The sequence below is a fragment of the Lithobates pipiens genome, unplaced genomic scaffold (genome assembly GCF_037356315.1).
Source record: "Lithobates pipiens isolate NorthernLeopardFrog02 unplaced genomic scaffold, aLitPip1_a1.2 Scaffold_18, whole genome shotgun sequence".
Classification (NCBI taxonomy): Eukaryota; Metazoa; Chordata; class Amphibia; order Anura; family Ranidae; genus Lithobates; species Lithobates pipiens.
The window spans coordinates 293,860,450-293,875,796 of record NW_027507758.1 but is presented as its reverse complement, the minus strand read 5'-3'; the positions used below and the strand labels follow the sequence as shown (position 1 = coordinate 293,875,796).

General features: G+C 37.7%; 1 protein-coding gene across 3 annotated transcripts in view; it reads right to left on the bottom strand.

Moving 5' to 3' along the window:
- Positions 1-272: 272 nt before the first annotated feature.
- The window catches only part of AK9 (adenylate kinase 9), a 160,781-nt gene continuing 145,706 nt past the window's right edge, over positions 273-15,347 (bottom strand). For all 3 annotated transcript variants that reach the window (XM_077487133.1, XM_077487134.1, XM_077487132.1), the window contains 5 exons: positions 8,916-9,085; positions 6,985-7,083; positions 6,069-6,171; positions 3,915-4,029; positions 273-550 (listed from right to left, as the gene is read on the bottom strand). In XM_077487133.1, coding sequence (XP_077343259.1) covers positions 348-550; positions 3,915-4,029; positions 6,069-6,171; positions 6,985-7,083; positions 8,916-9,085 — 690 coding nt within the window. In that variant the 3' untranslated portion in view covers positions 273-347. The remainder of the gene's footprint in view (positions 551-3,914; positions 4,030-6,068; positions 6,172-6,984; positions 7,084-8,915; positions 9,086-15,347) is intronic.

Genomic DNA, 15,347 nt, shown 5'->3' with positions numbered 1-15,347 from the left:
ATATTATAATATATATATATTTCAAAAAATCAATAAATATTACAAAATAAATTGTAATAAAAATGGGTAAAAAAATAAAATAAAATAAAAAACGATCAGGCAGGACCTTGCACTACATGGTTTTGGTAAATTTAAAGGAAATCAAACAACAAAAGTTGTATGGTGTGTATGGGCTCTAAATCCCTGGAAAGCTACTCATTACAGGTACAAACTATGAGACATCACTTTATTTAAAGTGGCATAGAGCTTTTTAAAATTGTATTCATAATCCACACTATTCAATAGATATTTATTTAAAATATTTTTAATATACATGTATTATGTTTCTTTTACAGGAAAATCACTTGTTAAATAAACGTTGGATCCACGTTTTTCAGTGAAAGAAAAGACTGCATTTTGAAGTCAAAATCAATAGGTCTTCTCTGAGGTTCTTTATATTTGCAAGTCATCTTGTCTCCCAGATAAGTAATCAGATCACAACACTCCACAAATTTCTCTATCTTCTTCTTGTATTTGTTACGGATATAATCTGAATTGCGTGAATTGTATGCTACAAATAAAAAGACTCTCTTAGTACTGACATTTGGCAAGGACAACAACACATATTTGAGCCTCAATTATCAAAGCATTTGAAGGGAAAAAAAATTGTTGCTAATAGCATCCAAATGGTAATTTTTTTTTTCAGTACAGGTCTGAAATATATAAAATCTATTTTTTGGTTGCCAGTAGCAACAGGCACTGGCTTAAAAAAAATGATATGTAATACCCACAATGAGACTGCAGTTAATTATCCAGCAGCACTAAAGAAGACACATAATCCACCCTAGTCACAACACATATGGCACACTTTCCAATTAGCTGCTTTGGGTTAAGGGCCGTACACAAAGGCCGAATATCAGGCGGTATCGGCGGGTTCAATAGAAACAAGTCAACATTTGGCCCCTGTGTACGACAGCTGATCCGACAGAAGCTGGCCAAACCTCTGGCTTCTGTTGAAAGGGCCAAAAAATGTCTGCCGATTAACATCCAATCAGTGCTCTCAGCAAATGGCTGTCCATTTGCAGTCCCCCTGTCAAAACCCAATAGCTCATCGGCGGAGATAGCTGTACTAAAATCAGATTGTTAGTACAGAATCTCCTCCCGAGCTCTTCAGGGTTTTTTTCATTCAGCCCACTGGGTTAAAGGAAAAAAAAGCTGATAGTGTGTACCAAGCTTTACTGCTGTCTTGCAGGGAAGTCTTCTGTGTAATATAATTGCATCCTATTAGAGTATATCACTTTGTATACAGTATGGTAAGTCTAATGAAAATTGTACAGTAGAATTGCTTATCCTAGCTTTAAAAATAGTCCATCTGCACCTAGTTTTCTCCTAGTCCCCTTACAAAGTCCCACAAATACCTGTTGAGTCTGCCAGTGAAGTCCAGATAATAAAGTTTTTGGAAATGATGCTACACAGCTCCTGAAGAAAGGGTTGCCACTCTCATGTAGCTTGTGCTTGCATTACAGTGGGATGAACATTTTTTTCAGGCGGCATGTCTATCAGCATTGATAGATAGGCCTGTAGCTTGCCAATTAGCCCAGGACCACATCTAGCCCTGCTAAGCTTACTACTTTCTGGATTGACCACCCCAGTGTTGCAACAATAGCTATAGCAGCACACATGGCTGCTATGGGGTGCCCCATTAAGGAGTCTATTAAGAAAAATTTAATGGTTAAATATCCAATAAAGATAGGCTGAAATCAGATTGTTTCTAGTCAATGATCTCCCTATGTACAGTAAGAAGCATTTGTTTAGCTGTCTTATGCCACGTACACACGATCAGATTTTCCGTCTGAAAAAACTTTGACAGTTTTTCCGACGGAATTCCGCTCAAGCTTGGCTTGCATACACACGGTCACAGAAAAGTTATCAGAACTTTCGACCGTCAAAAACGCGGTGACATAGAACACTACGATGAGCCGAGAAAATTAAGTTCAATGCTTTAGAGCGTGCGTCAAATAGTTTCCGAGCATGCATAGGAATTTTGCGTCGGAGCATGCGTCGGAATTGGTACAGACGATCGGAATTTCCGTTCTGAACTTTTTCCGACCGAAAAATTGAGAACCTGCTCTCAATCTTTTTGCTGGCGGGAACTCCATCAGCAAAAGTCCGATGGAGTATACACACGGTCGGAATTTCCAACCAAAAGCTCACATCGGACTTTTGCTGGCGGAATTTCCGATCGTGTGTATAAGCTGTGTAGATTTGTTGGCCTCTGAACCTCTGCTATGGGCTAAAATGAACTCGTTATGCCTAATGCAATTTCAGATTTTCTCTTCAGCTAAAACCTTATAAAACAGCTGAATTCATTATGACTATTATTAATTTTTTATTATTCTTAGGCAACTGTAAAGTTCCTAATCTAATCCAAGGGTGTTTGTATCTCCAAATAGGATCTTAAAACAAAGTATGTATTTGTCTGAGGCAACCATACAGGACAATTATGTAAAAAGTGTAGTAGTGGCATCTAAACCATCTTTTTCAAATTGGCTCTGCCAACTACTGTTAAAGATAACTCATTCCAAATTTTCCCCACTTGTTTAAAGCACTTGAGTAGTGGAACTAAATTCCTGTCTACATATGTGCTCACTTGTGATGTAACTTTGACGCCTAGATATTTAAATGTAGAGACTATAGTTATTTGAGACGCTGATGTTGGCAGATGAGTCACTAAGGGGTCCACAGATAAAAGAACTGACATATCTCAGTTTATTGTGAATACTGAAAAAGAGCCATATATGTTAATTAGAGACATCACTGCTACTAAGGAAAACGATGTGTCTCCCAAAAATAAAAGCGTGTCCTCTCCTAAGGGTCTACAAAACCCAATAATATTTGATGATTGGTGGATAGCAGCAGCCAAATGTTCAAGGGCCAATGCAAAAAGTAGAGGTGATAATGGACATCCCCATCTTGTTCCACATTGTAAAGAGAAAGGGGCTGATACATGCCCATTTACCTGAACTCGTGCCACCATAAAGGAGTTGTATCAAACTTATAAACTGGGATCCAAATCCAAACTTCTCTAAGCAGTGTCATAGAAAATCCCATTCTAGGCTATCAAAAGTTTTTGTCACATCAAGTGACAATATAGCTTATTTGCCCCCCCCCCTTTTTTTTTATTATTGTCATTATTTATGCTATTATCATTTTTATCTAGAGTACTGGTCCCTAGCAATGTACTGACTATATTGTTAGCTCTTCTGTTGCCTGTCCTTAAGTTAGACAAGGACATAAAATATCACAGTTGATACTGCCAGCTGCTACAGAGAGAGATAGCCAAGGGGGCCTGGTTGACATGCACCTGTGAAAGATGGACGTGTGACTCAAAAAATACACCAAAAATGCAACTGTGGTGCGTTTTTGATGTGTTTTCCATTATTTTCAATGAGGAACTGCATTTTTGGTGTAGTTTTGAAAAGTGCATTAAAGATGCAGCACGATGGACTTTTCAAAATGCATTGTACCTGCAGCACAGTGGTGTGAAGAGTCCCATAAGATTTAAATATTTTTAGTTTTCCAGCAAAAATGCATCTGTGTGAAAGGACCTTAAAGTGGAAGTCAACCCATCGATTTAAACAGTTAAAAAAAAAGGCATGCCGGGAATGCTAACTGCACTTTGGCTGTGCTCTCAGCCAAACTATCAAACCATCCAATGGCTGGTGTCATAACGAATCACATGTGCAGCACCATAGCAGTTGAAGATTAAACAGAGGCAAAGATGGCAGCTTCCTTGGCTGAAAACGATAGGGGAGTTTACTTCCACTTTAACTGGATATGGTACTTGTTAGGCTGTAATACAGGAGTCTTTAGTTTTACTTAAAGCCCTATGAAATGTAAAGCTAAACAAATTTAACCTCTCAGAATTTACTTACCTTTGAGGTGATAAGCGATATATAACAGAGCAGAGCGTTTTACGCTTAGAAATGGATACTTAGGCTTTAAACAGCCTACATCATTTAAAGCCTTTATTAAAGCAGTGGCTGCTCCCTGGAAAAAAAAATAAGAAGTACATCAGAATAAAAAAACATTTTTATATTCCTTCTGTGAAAAGACACTGTTTATAGCTAATTTATGTCAATTAGAAGGTGTCAGCAAAAGCAGAGCAAACTGAATGTGGTGCATGAGTTTGGACCCTTCCATAGAAATGAATAGGGAACACTGCAGGTGAAGGGCCAGAGTGGGGCCATGTTGAAGAAAAAGCTGAGCAGCCCTGCAGGTAAGTATTTTCCAGTGCAGAAAACATTGTGGAGGGGAGTACTTTCCATAAATAAAAACTTTAGTAAAAGTAAAGGTGTAGTGATATTTGGTAAGAGCAATACATTTTTAAAGCCTTTGATTGCTCCAGTTATATTACCCATGCACTAAATGTTTTTTTTTATTTCTGTGCACTACATGTATATTGCGACACTGAGAAAGACAAATTAATTAATTCCATGCTCCCTGGTTGACAAGGTTGGTGCTAGATTTTTATTAGATAAAGTATAATAAATCTATACATGTCTCCGTTTATTTCTATACAAGCAACACGGACACATTTCACTTTTTCAAAGTACAAGAATTGCAGCTGTATGTCATGATATGAAGACCGTTAAAGTGTATGTGTAGACAATTTTTTTTTTTTTATTTTGGATTGAGTTGGGAAGATTTCTCTTCGATTCCTGTCCCATGGATGCAACATGAAGAAAGAGGACATCTCTAGAAAGTGAAGAGAATTCACCTCTTAGCCCTTGTACACACGGTCGGAGAATCCGTCGGAATGTGTCCTATCGGACCGTGTTGTCAGATAATGTGTGTGGTATGCATCAGACTGATTCCGTCGGAATATCTGTCGGACCCAATTTTCCAACTTGTTGGAAATATTTTCCGACCAACTGGTTCGATCGGACATACTCCGAACATGTGTAGAGAATTTTGATCGGACCAAGTGCCACGCATGCTCAGATCAAATTCCTACATCAAAGCTATTGGCTACTAGCCTGAACGTAGTCCCATCATAAGGAAATTATGTCATCACATTCTGAATGATCGGATTTTTCGACAACTTAGTCTGACCATGTGTATGCAACAGTTTCAGACAAGATCCGACGGACAAAATCTGTCGGACAAAATCCGACGGATTTGGTTGGCAGAATGTCCGACCGTGTGTACAGGGGCTTAGACAGTTGTCACCAGAACAGATGTCCCCCATGGAAGGATTTGCCCTCACCTCCTGTTCTGGTGAAAACGGTAAAAGTTTGGATTTCCCATTACTGTCCCATTTCTGTCTCGGTGACACCGGTCACCAGGACAAGAGAGGGAGAATCCACCTATTTTGGACATACAACAATAAAATCATGACAGGGTCCTAGAAAAAAATGTTTTGACTATACACACATCAGCTTTACAAAAAGAATATTAGGCTGCCCCACATGGGTATAGCAGCATAGTATGCTAAACCTACCTACCAGCCAGGGCTCGCTTTCTGTTTAAGCAATTAGGTCCACAACCACATTTAGAAGGGGGTAAATCCCCTACAGCAACAGCAACTGATGAGGGCAAGTGCCCTCTAGTCCAGAGCCTTCAAGTTCTTTTGGGCCACACATAAGTAGTGTATACTCTCTCCTGTGGCCACTGCTAAACTCTTTATAGGCAACAGACAAGAGTACACGCTGCGCATCTGCAGTCTGAGAAAACAGGATAGTGCTCTCTCTCGTAGCATTAGAGGGTGCTGATCCCAACAGCTGCTCCTTCCCTACAAAAACTCAAGATGTAACCATAGCTGGCTGCAAAGGATTTAAGACTCCTTCTAAATGTGGTTGTAGACTTCATTGTTTAAACCGAAAGGAAGCCCTGGCAGGTACTGTTTGTATAAAGCTGAATTTACACTTAACTCATACTGGTGCATGATTAACCTATAGTAAATAGCAAGTTTTGGTTTGCAAACAGTGTTTATGATTAATTCAGAATTCAAATAATAGACAGTACAGATCTCTGTACTGTAAATCGTTATACTACATTACAATCTGTATGTTATATTAGATTGTTACCTGTTCCAGATATCCAGTTAAAGGAAGAGATGTTAGCACAATCGGCTCCATCTTTGGTGGCAGTTTAGATGGAAGTGTGTGGTTCCAATACTGTTCTGGGAATCTAGAAACAAAACAACAAGGGTTATGGTGATTGCTAGTCTCTTTATCCCACTGCTGAAATGCATAGCACATTTTTGTGTACTTCCTTGCTAGAAGCAAGTGGTGGATAACTTCAAGGGCAGAAAAAGCCAGCTTGGGACTTTTTACACCTCTGGGCATTCTTTCAATGAAAACATACTAATAGTCATTATATTGGAAAGTCAGTGGGAAAAGCTACTCTAAGTGGAGCATAAAATCGAGCAATAAATCTAGCATGCACAAAGTACAGTAAAAATGTACTTGCTTTCAAGATGATCGCGTTGCTGTGTTGTACAAGTGTAAAACAGTGACCCAAAGCAGTGCTAGGACAAGGTCATCTACAGCTCAGGGCGAAGATGCCAAACAGTGCCCCCCTCAAATATCCCCTCCAATCCCCAAAAAAACATCATAGCGATAATCTTCTTCACACTTAACCATCATGCATAAATTCCCTTCGCAAACCAAAATTCTCCCCTAAAAAAAAAAAATCCCCCTTCTTCTAGAACAAATCCCCACTCCCAGCTTAAATCATCGCCCTTCCTAGCACAAATCCTCTACTCCTCAAATTTCCCCTCTGAGCATAAATCTTCTCTCCCCCAACCCCCCCCCCCCAATTCCCTCTTCTAGCACAACCCCCCAAAATCCCTCTTCCTAACACAAATTCACCTTCTTAGTTCAAATTCCCTCTCCACAGCACCCCTTCTAACACAACTCCCCAAATCCCCACTGTGCCCAGAACAGCCGCCCTTGCCCACCCCTTGTCCCGGCCCTGATCTGAAGTATAATTATACAATACCTCATGAATTTTTGAAGCTTTTCTTCTCTTTCAAAAATGTAGATTTTATCTCTATATTCTGCAGCATATTCAATATTTCCAGGAACAATAGCTTCATACCTTGTAACAAAAAAAAAAAAAAAATGATAACCTAAAAAACCTAAATGATAAAGCACATGTACATACATATGAAAATAGAACAGCTAGCTTTATACTTGTTCTGGTATGTATGGACATAAGAAATAGAAACAGGTTGTTGGTCAAAATTTCCAACCTAGCTATGTAATTACTAGAAAAGGGCCAGCAACAGGCACATTGTCATCCAAACCTATTGAAAGTGTAGATAAAGTACAAAAACCATGTTATATCTACTTCTGATTTCACATGGCCAGTTAGGTGCATTCTCAGGATTCCAGCGGAAGAATCTTGCGGCTGGAATGACCGGGAAATGTGAATAGCAGCGGCTGCTCATTCTATATAAACTAATAGGATGATAACGGTACCACTGTTCACATGTAGCTACACACTAAGCATTTACATGCAGATGTCAGAGCTTAGACACAGTCAGCTGAAAACTTTTATTTAGCCTGGTGTGCCCACAGCTCAAATTTTCACCCACAGCTTGCATGACCATCTTTAGCGCTCATTTAAACTTTATGCATTTAGGTTTGTCAATACATCCCCAATGTATAGATATAAAAAAATAAAAAATCAATGAATCCCGAGTGCAGTTACCAGTAGCACATTACATTGATTTTCTTTGCACTTAAAAGAAGTACAGTAACAGGCTGCAAGGAAAAATATCCTGCATGTTAAAAACGCACTTCAATGTATGACAAAAAACACAATGCAGCGCACTTGCATTAACCCAAGCATTGTGCTATAAATAGGCCATATTTACCCTATAAGATATCTGAAAGATGTGTTAGCCCTTGTACACACGGTCGGACATTCTGACAACAAAATCCGTCGGATTTTGTCCGACGGATTTTGTCTGAAACTGGTGTTGCATACACACGGTCAAACAAAGTTGTCAGAAAATCCGATCATTCGGAACGCGATGACATAATTTAGTTACGACGGGACTACGTTCAGGCTAGTAGCCAATAGCTTTGGTCTCGGAATTTGATCTGAGCATGCGTGGCACTTTGTCCGATCGGATCATGTTGTCGGAAAATTTTATAGCCAGCTCTCAAACTTTGTCCGTCGGATATTCCGACGGAAACAGTCCGATGGAGCCCACACACAGTTGGATTATCCGACAACACGGTCTGATCGGACATTTTCCGTCGGAATATCCGACCGTGTGTACAAGGGCTTAGAGTTAAAACAACAGGATAAAACACGCAGATGAAATTTTGAGGTCACATACGAACAGTGCTTAAAAAATGCTGCTGTTAAAGGCGTTTTTTTTTTTTTTAGCCTGTAAAACCACCTCTATATACACCTATATGTCCATGCACACATAGGCATTTACAGGGGTATTAGAAGAGGAGTGTTTACAGGCAGAAAAACCCCCCACCAAAGCCACGTTCTGGAGAGGAGCTGAAAAGAAGAAAACAATTTCTAAACACATATAAACACTAGACGCGTCCAGCGTTTGAGCATTAATGCATTCCAATGAGCAGAGAAAAAATTTATATTCTGGATAATAGAATGTATTAACGTTCAAATGCTAAAAGTGCCTAAACACTTATGTCTTTTACGAAGGCTTTTTCTGCCTGGAGTTCTGGACTTTAGAGGGTTTTAAACAGGTGCTTTGTGTGCATAAGGCCTTAGAAAGTTAGCAGCATTGGGTATTATACACTTGCAAATAACAATTTTGCGATAATGTTAATTCCTATTAATTACAAACTATCAATCCAGAAAGTGATACATTGATTGAGTACTTCAGAAAACACTATTCATTGTCTCATTATATTACAGATGCAATACAGTATTTGTGTGCCAACCTTTTCTTCCCGTCAACATAGGAAACTGAACAGTAGCCCTTCATCTCAGCATTTTTTGGGAATCTAGCCTTCACATCAGCCACGGTTAGCTTCTTTGGTAACATCTCAAGAGGGGGGAGTGCACGTGGTGCTAGTGGTGCAACATATAATTCTGGCTCTTTTAAAAATGCCTGTTGAAAAACAGAAGCTATTAGTCATCTTGTTACCACAAAAGCACTTTTATTTTTAATATTAAATTACACATTGCAAAAAGTCATCCAGTGATTAGACCGCTGCATAACTTTAAAAAAACTGGGTTAAAATGGACCTGAACTGAAAAAATTAAGAATCACTTTGTTATAGAGAACATCCAGAATGTTAATTGTGCCTTTTGTCTAAATTTCCTCCAGAAAAATAGTGGTACACTTCTTGATATGTTAATCTAGCCATACAAAACCTATTTTCTTTTGTTCAACTCATTGGGGTTAGTTGCAGGCAGACTCCAGGTATTACTGGTGACTGCCTGCCTTTTATAGTCAGAGTTTCCAGACTTTAGGCCCTCCTTAAGCCAGGGCATTATATTTTGTAATCCTAAAATGACTGAAAAATATGGCAAATGCAATTTTGCAACTATTAAAGTAGAATTAACTCCCAGAAATACTCACCTCTTCTTTCCAGTGATCTCGCAGTTTAATCCCTCGGCCACTGTCAACTTTTTACTGGCTAATTCTAGGTGATGGGTTTTTGGCCTACGGATTGGCCAATCAGAGAATAACATCATCCCGTGCATGTGTACAGGAGTCCGTCATTCCGGCAAAGCTGAGAATGCACGTAGTGTGCATTCAATAGAAGACTGTGAGCGGGCAGGTAAGTGTTGAATATAAAGAAATATAATAAAGAGTTGCCTGCTTGCAGTTTTTTAAATTAGGTTTAGTTCCACTTTAAAGTTATCATTGTGTCAAACAGATGCTTGGACCTGGATCTGGGAGCGTACTGTATATAGGATGAAATGATTGTTGTTGTATAGTTTTCAATGATGGTCAGCTTTTAGGATGCCCTAGGTTTTAAGGGCTTTTACATTTCCTACTTGGAAAGGCACTATTTTCCTTCCAATCAGGGTCCTTCACATCATGGAATTGCTGTGGGTTGGCCACTATCGAGCAGTTAAACTTTGTTCCTTATTGTCTTATGTATACCAATACTGCTGTGTATGTTTGTTACCTTAGAAATTTACTGTTGTTATATTTTGTATTTCTTTTTAATTTTGGAAAGAAAAACTTAAAACGATTGAAAGAGAATGTTATCCTCCATGGCCCCATTAAACATCATATCATTAAATACTCAGGAACTAAACGTTCCACACGAACGCACTAAAGCCTTCCGCACATTTTCATCCAAAAAAGCACATATAGTTTGCCTCCAAGAAACTAATTTTGCTTCACAATCCACTCCCAAATTTTTCAGTAAAGACTACCCCCAAGTATACACAGCTTCGGCCTCCTCTAAAAAACGAGGCGTGCTTATAGCTTTCCATCGCAATACACCATTTTCACTAATGAAGGAAATCAAGGATCCAGAAGGTCGTTACTTGATTCTTAAAAGACACCTACTTGATACCGCTATCACCATTACATCATACTACGCTCCTAACAAAAATCTTTTCTTTCTCATTTATTTCAAACTATAGAACACCACAAAATAGGTACTACAATTCTATGTGGAGATTCTAATCAGACCATATTTCCATTTTTGGATAAATCACCAATCCCACAGTCACATACAGCAGACAAACAACTCTTATCAAAACTAATTACAAAACATAACCTAGTAGATACTTGGAGAGAATTGAATCCAACCAAGAGACAATACACACATTACTCGTTCCCTCATCGCTCATTCTCTAGGATAGACCCTATATTTATGTCCATAGGGCTAATTCCAGAAATAATATCTACAAAAATTATTCCCATCCCATGGTCCGACCATAGTGCACTCTACATTACTGTTGCCTCTATAATTCCAAAAAAAAAGATCCAACATGGATATTAAGAGATTTCCTACTCAAAAATCCAGCTCATAAAAATAATATTGAAATTGCGCTCAAAGATTATATAAAATATAACTCCACACCTGACATCTCTCCGACTACATTATGGGAAGCACACAAACCTGTTCTCCGTGACATATGTCTACAGCAAGCAAACATATTCAACAGAGAGCGGAAAATCCTTTGTCAGACTTTAGAAACAAATTTCAATAAATGTCACACAGCATTCCAAAATAACCCTTCTTCTTTATCTAAAATAAATCTTGACAAAGCTAAATTGGAATTTGATCTATTCCTTACTGAAGCAGCGGATAAAACCATCAAGAGATCACAACACAATTTCTATATCAATGCGAATAAACCTCACACTCTATTAGCCAGGGCATTCAAATCCTGCCAGAACCCAACAAAACCGATACGTCTGAAAATCTCTAGGGGGCGTATACACAAATAATCCTTTAAAAATATTTTAAAAATTCAAAACACAATTAAAAAATGTATACTCTTCTAATAATGAGTTGGACCCTTCTAGAGCGAATGATTTTTTCTCTCATATATCTCTACCGACACTCTACCGACACTAAAACACAAATGGAAATGATGGAGGAGCCAGTGTCAATTATAGAGGTATCTGAAGTTATCAAAAATCTGAAACTAAATAAAAGGCCAGGTCCTGATGGTTTTTCTGCCTTGTATTACAAAACGTTTGAAGACACCCTATCTCCAGTCTTGACAAACACTTTTAATTGCCTTTTTGGAAGGTCATTCTTTTAGAAGAGAAACCCTGACTGCAATTATCTGTATGCTCCCTAAACCTCACACAGACGATTCAATATGGTCTAATTATCGCCCTATTTTGTTACTAAATTTGGACATAAAAATTTTAGCCAAAATTCTAGCTAACAGATTAAATACTATTATAGGCAATCTTATACATCTTCATCAAGTGGGCTTCATTCCATTACGTCAAGCAGGAGATAATAATGGACGTGCAACACTCCTGTCACATGCCGCTAAAAAAAAACGTATTCCCACTTGTTTTCTTTCTTTAGATATTATGAAAGCTTTTGACACAGTATCATGGTCATATATGAACTATACCCTTTCCAAATGGGGATTCGGCCCTAATTTTTTACGATGGATCTCTAATTTGTATCAAGATCCCAAAGCTTATATCAGATATGCAGGATACAAATCGGACGAGTTTAATATACTGAGGGGGACTCGTCAAGGATGTCCACTTTCGCCATTATTATTTGCTTTACTCATTGAACCTTTAGCACAAAGAATTAGGATGGAACAGGTATCGAAATGGGTGGCTTTCATCATAAGCTCTGTTTTATTCGCAGACGATATTCTCCTTTTTCTATCTTCTCCACATGTTTCGGCCCCAAATCTTATGGTTGTACTACAAGAATTCTCATTTATTTCGGGCCTTAAGGTCAATATTCAAAAATATTCAGCATTAAACATTTCACTTGTCGAGAAAGATAAACAATCTTTACAAAATTCACTACCCTTTAAGTGGGTAGATCATAGCTTCCCATATCTGGGTGTGCAGTTTACTCCTAACACCTCCGATTTATTTGCAGCTAACTACCCAGCTCTATTAAAAAATATTACAAGGTCGTTATCTAATTGGTCATCAATGCCGATATCATGGTTTGGGAAAATCAATATCATAAAAATGTCTGTTCTTTCGAAATTTTTATATTTATTCTGAACTCTCCCGATTCATATTCCTGCATATTTTCTTAGGCTGATTCAACAAAAAGTAACGAAATTTACTTGGGGGGAAATAAAACCCAGACTTCACAAAAAACACTTGTTCTCCCCAAAGCTTTGGGTGGTTTGGGATTCCCAGACTTTAACATATATTATAAGGCAGCTCAATTATCTCAATTAACAAAATATCACTCTTCTACAGAGATTCCTTTATGGGTCCTCATTGAAGCTGTAGACTGTGATCCTCTTCCTATAAACAATATATTATGGTTACAACCTGCGGATCGTAAGTCTATAAATAACCCCATTTCTAAGCACTCTCTATCTATATGGGATAGGTATAGAAATTCACATGGTCTGCAATCTCCACAAAATCCGCTATTATCTTTTCTCAAGAATCCGACTTTTTACCCAGCCTGGAAATATCCCAAAACCTTTAAAGCTTGGTCTAAGGCTGGTATCACTTGTCTATATAATTTAACTTCAACTACATCAATAAATCTTTTACAGATCTATGTAAATGATATACGCTTCCACAATCAGAAATGTTCAGATATCTCCAAATCAAAAATTGTTATACTCCTCTTCTCAATTTAAATGTGAACTTACATAATATTTCTCAATTTGAAAGATTTTGTCTCAAGGAACCACATGCTAAAGGTCGTATTACATCATTGTATACACAATTGATATCTAATTCTAATACTGTTATACCTAAATATGTGGCCAAGTGGGAAAAAGATTTGGATTGTACGATCGATTCTAGGTCTTGGTCCAACATATGGTCTTTCACAAAATTTTCCTCTATAAATATATTGGTGTCTGAATCATCATATAAAGTTCTCACACGCTGGTATTTGGTTCCTGCGAGAATCGCCAAATTCTCAACAGACAACACTGGCCTCTGCTTTCGTGGCTGTCCAGAAAAAGGTACCTATATACATACCTGGTGGCATTACCCAATTGTACAATCATTTTGGAAAAAGATCTTTCTGATAATTACAAAATTTTTGGATCGTCCAATTTTTCCAGACCCAATTATAGCTCTCCTTAATTTAAAACCAGCCTTTCTGAATCAGAAACAATTCAAATTAGTTCTTACACTCCTGATAGCCGCAAACCAGACTATAGCCAATGCGTGGAAAACAGACGTGGTGAATATTGTAGAAACCAAACGTAGAATGAATCAATCTTTCATCCATGCTAAAATGGACGCTATAGATAAAAACCAGATGACAAAGTTTGATATCATATGGAAACCCTGGATTAAATATTATACGTCAGATAATATTGATAACCGAGTTTTATTGTTATGGTGATTAAGATTTTTTATAGAATTACAGCATTAGCTGATATATAAAACCTCCTCCAGAGAATTATTCCCTCCCCTTTCCCTCCTATATACCTTTTATGTTCCTCCCTTACTATATAATACTTACTATAAACATACTTTAGAAGTTATGGTCAAAACTTTAAAATCATATATTTTCTTTTAGACATATTTATATTTTCTTGGGATTAAAATGTTTAAAACTCAGCTATAAGAATGTTTTCTAATTCTAAAATATATAAGGCCATTTATTGTCATTCCCACGAGAATATCTTGAAATTCTTCTTTGCTTTATATCATCCGTACTTCTACTTTTTATTTCTGGTATCACATAATTTGTCTTATGTTCTGTACATGTAATTTATTTTAACATAAAAAAATAAAAACTTTTGAAAGAGAATGTTATCATTGTGTCGTAAGTCTTTCCAACTTCCAGAAATGTAAGCACCAACATTTGCAGTAAATGCTTCAATGTTAAACCACTGAAAGCTTTCCTATATCTCTTGAGTACCCCCTTGGCAACAAGTGACTGAATTTGCAAAGCTGAAAACTTCTGCAAAGTGTACCAACTCTCCTTGTTGGCTTCTTTCAATTTATTTTATATTTGTACAGAAGAAATGGGAACACCACAAAGATCTGGGAAAACTCTAAATTCCAAGGTTGGTAGGAATGGAGCCAGGAACTATGGCACTGGAGTATTCCAAGAGACAAGAAGCCAGCAAGTGACTCAATTTACCACCCTCCATATATACCTACAATATCACTTTCCACTTTATTGTTGTTTTGATCTATGAAATACAAATGTTAACTGGCATGTAACTGTTTGGCTGCCTGTAAGTGAATTAAAATTGAGGCTCATACTAACTATACTGGGTCTACAACGTTTTTCTACAACATTTGTTTTTGTGTGTTTTTGTTAAAATACTTAGATATATTTTGGGGTATCTGTTTGTGATGTGATCTATCATGTGGAGATCACAATATGTGCAAGCAAATCAGAAGCCCCATAGCTTATTGGTCATGTAATCACAGAGGGACAATTTTCCTGGTCTGCCATATATCACCTAATAAGACTAGCAGGAAAATTGACCATGGCTACATTAGCATTCGCAAAAGAATCTTAGGCTTGATTCACACTAACGCGTTTTTTGATGCATTTTGCATTTTGCAGAAATGTAGGGACATTTTTTAACATGGGTTCCTATGGAACATGTTCACATCAATGCATTTTTGTGCCTAGAAGTCAATGGACCTGCATCAAAAACGCAAGTCCAAAAACGCGACAAGCACCGCAAAAAACTCTGCAAAAACGCTCAAAAGCAACATGCATAGATGTGAATCGAGCCTCAAA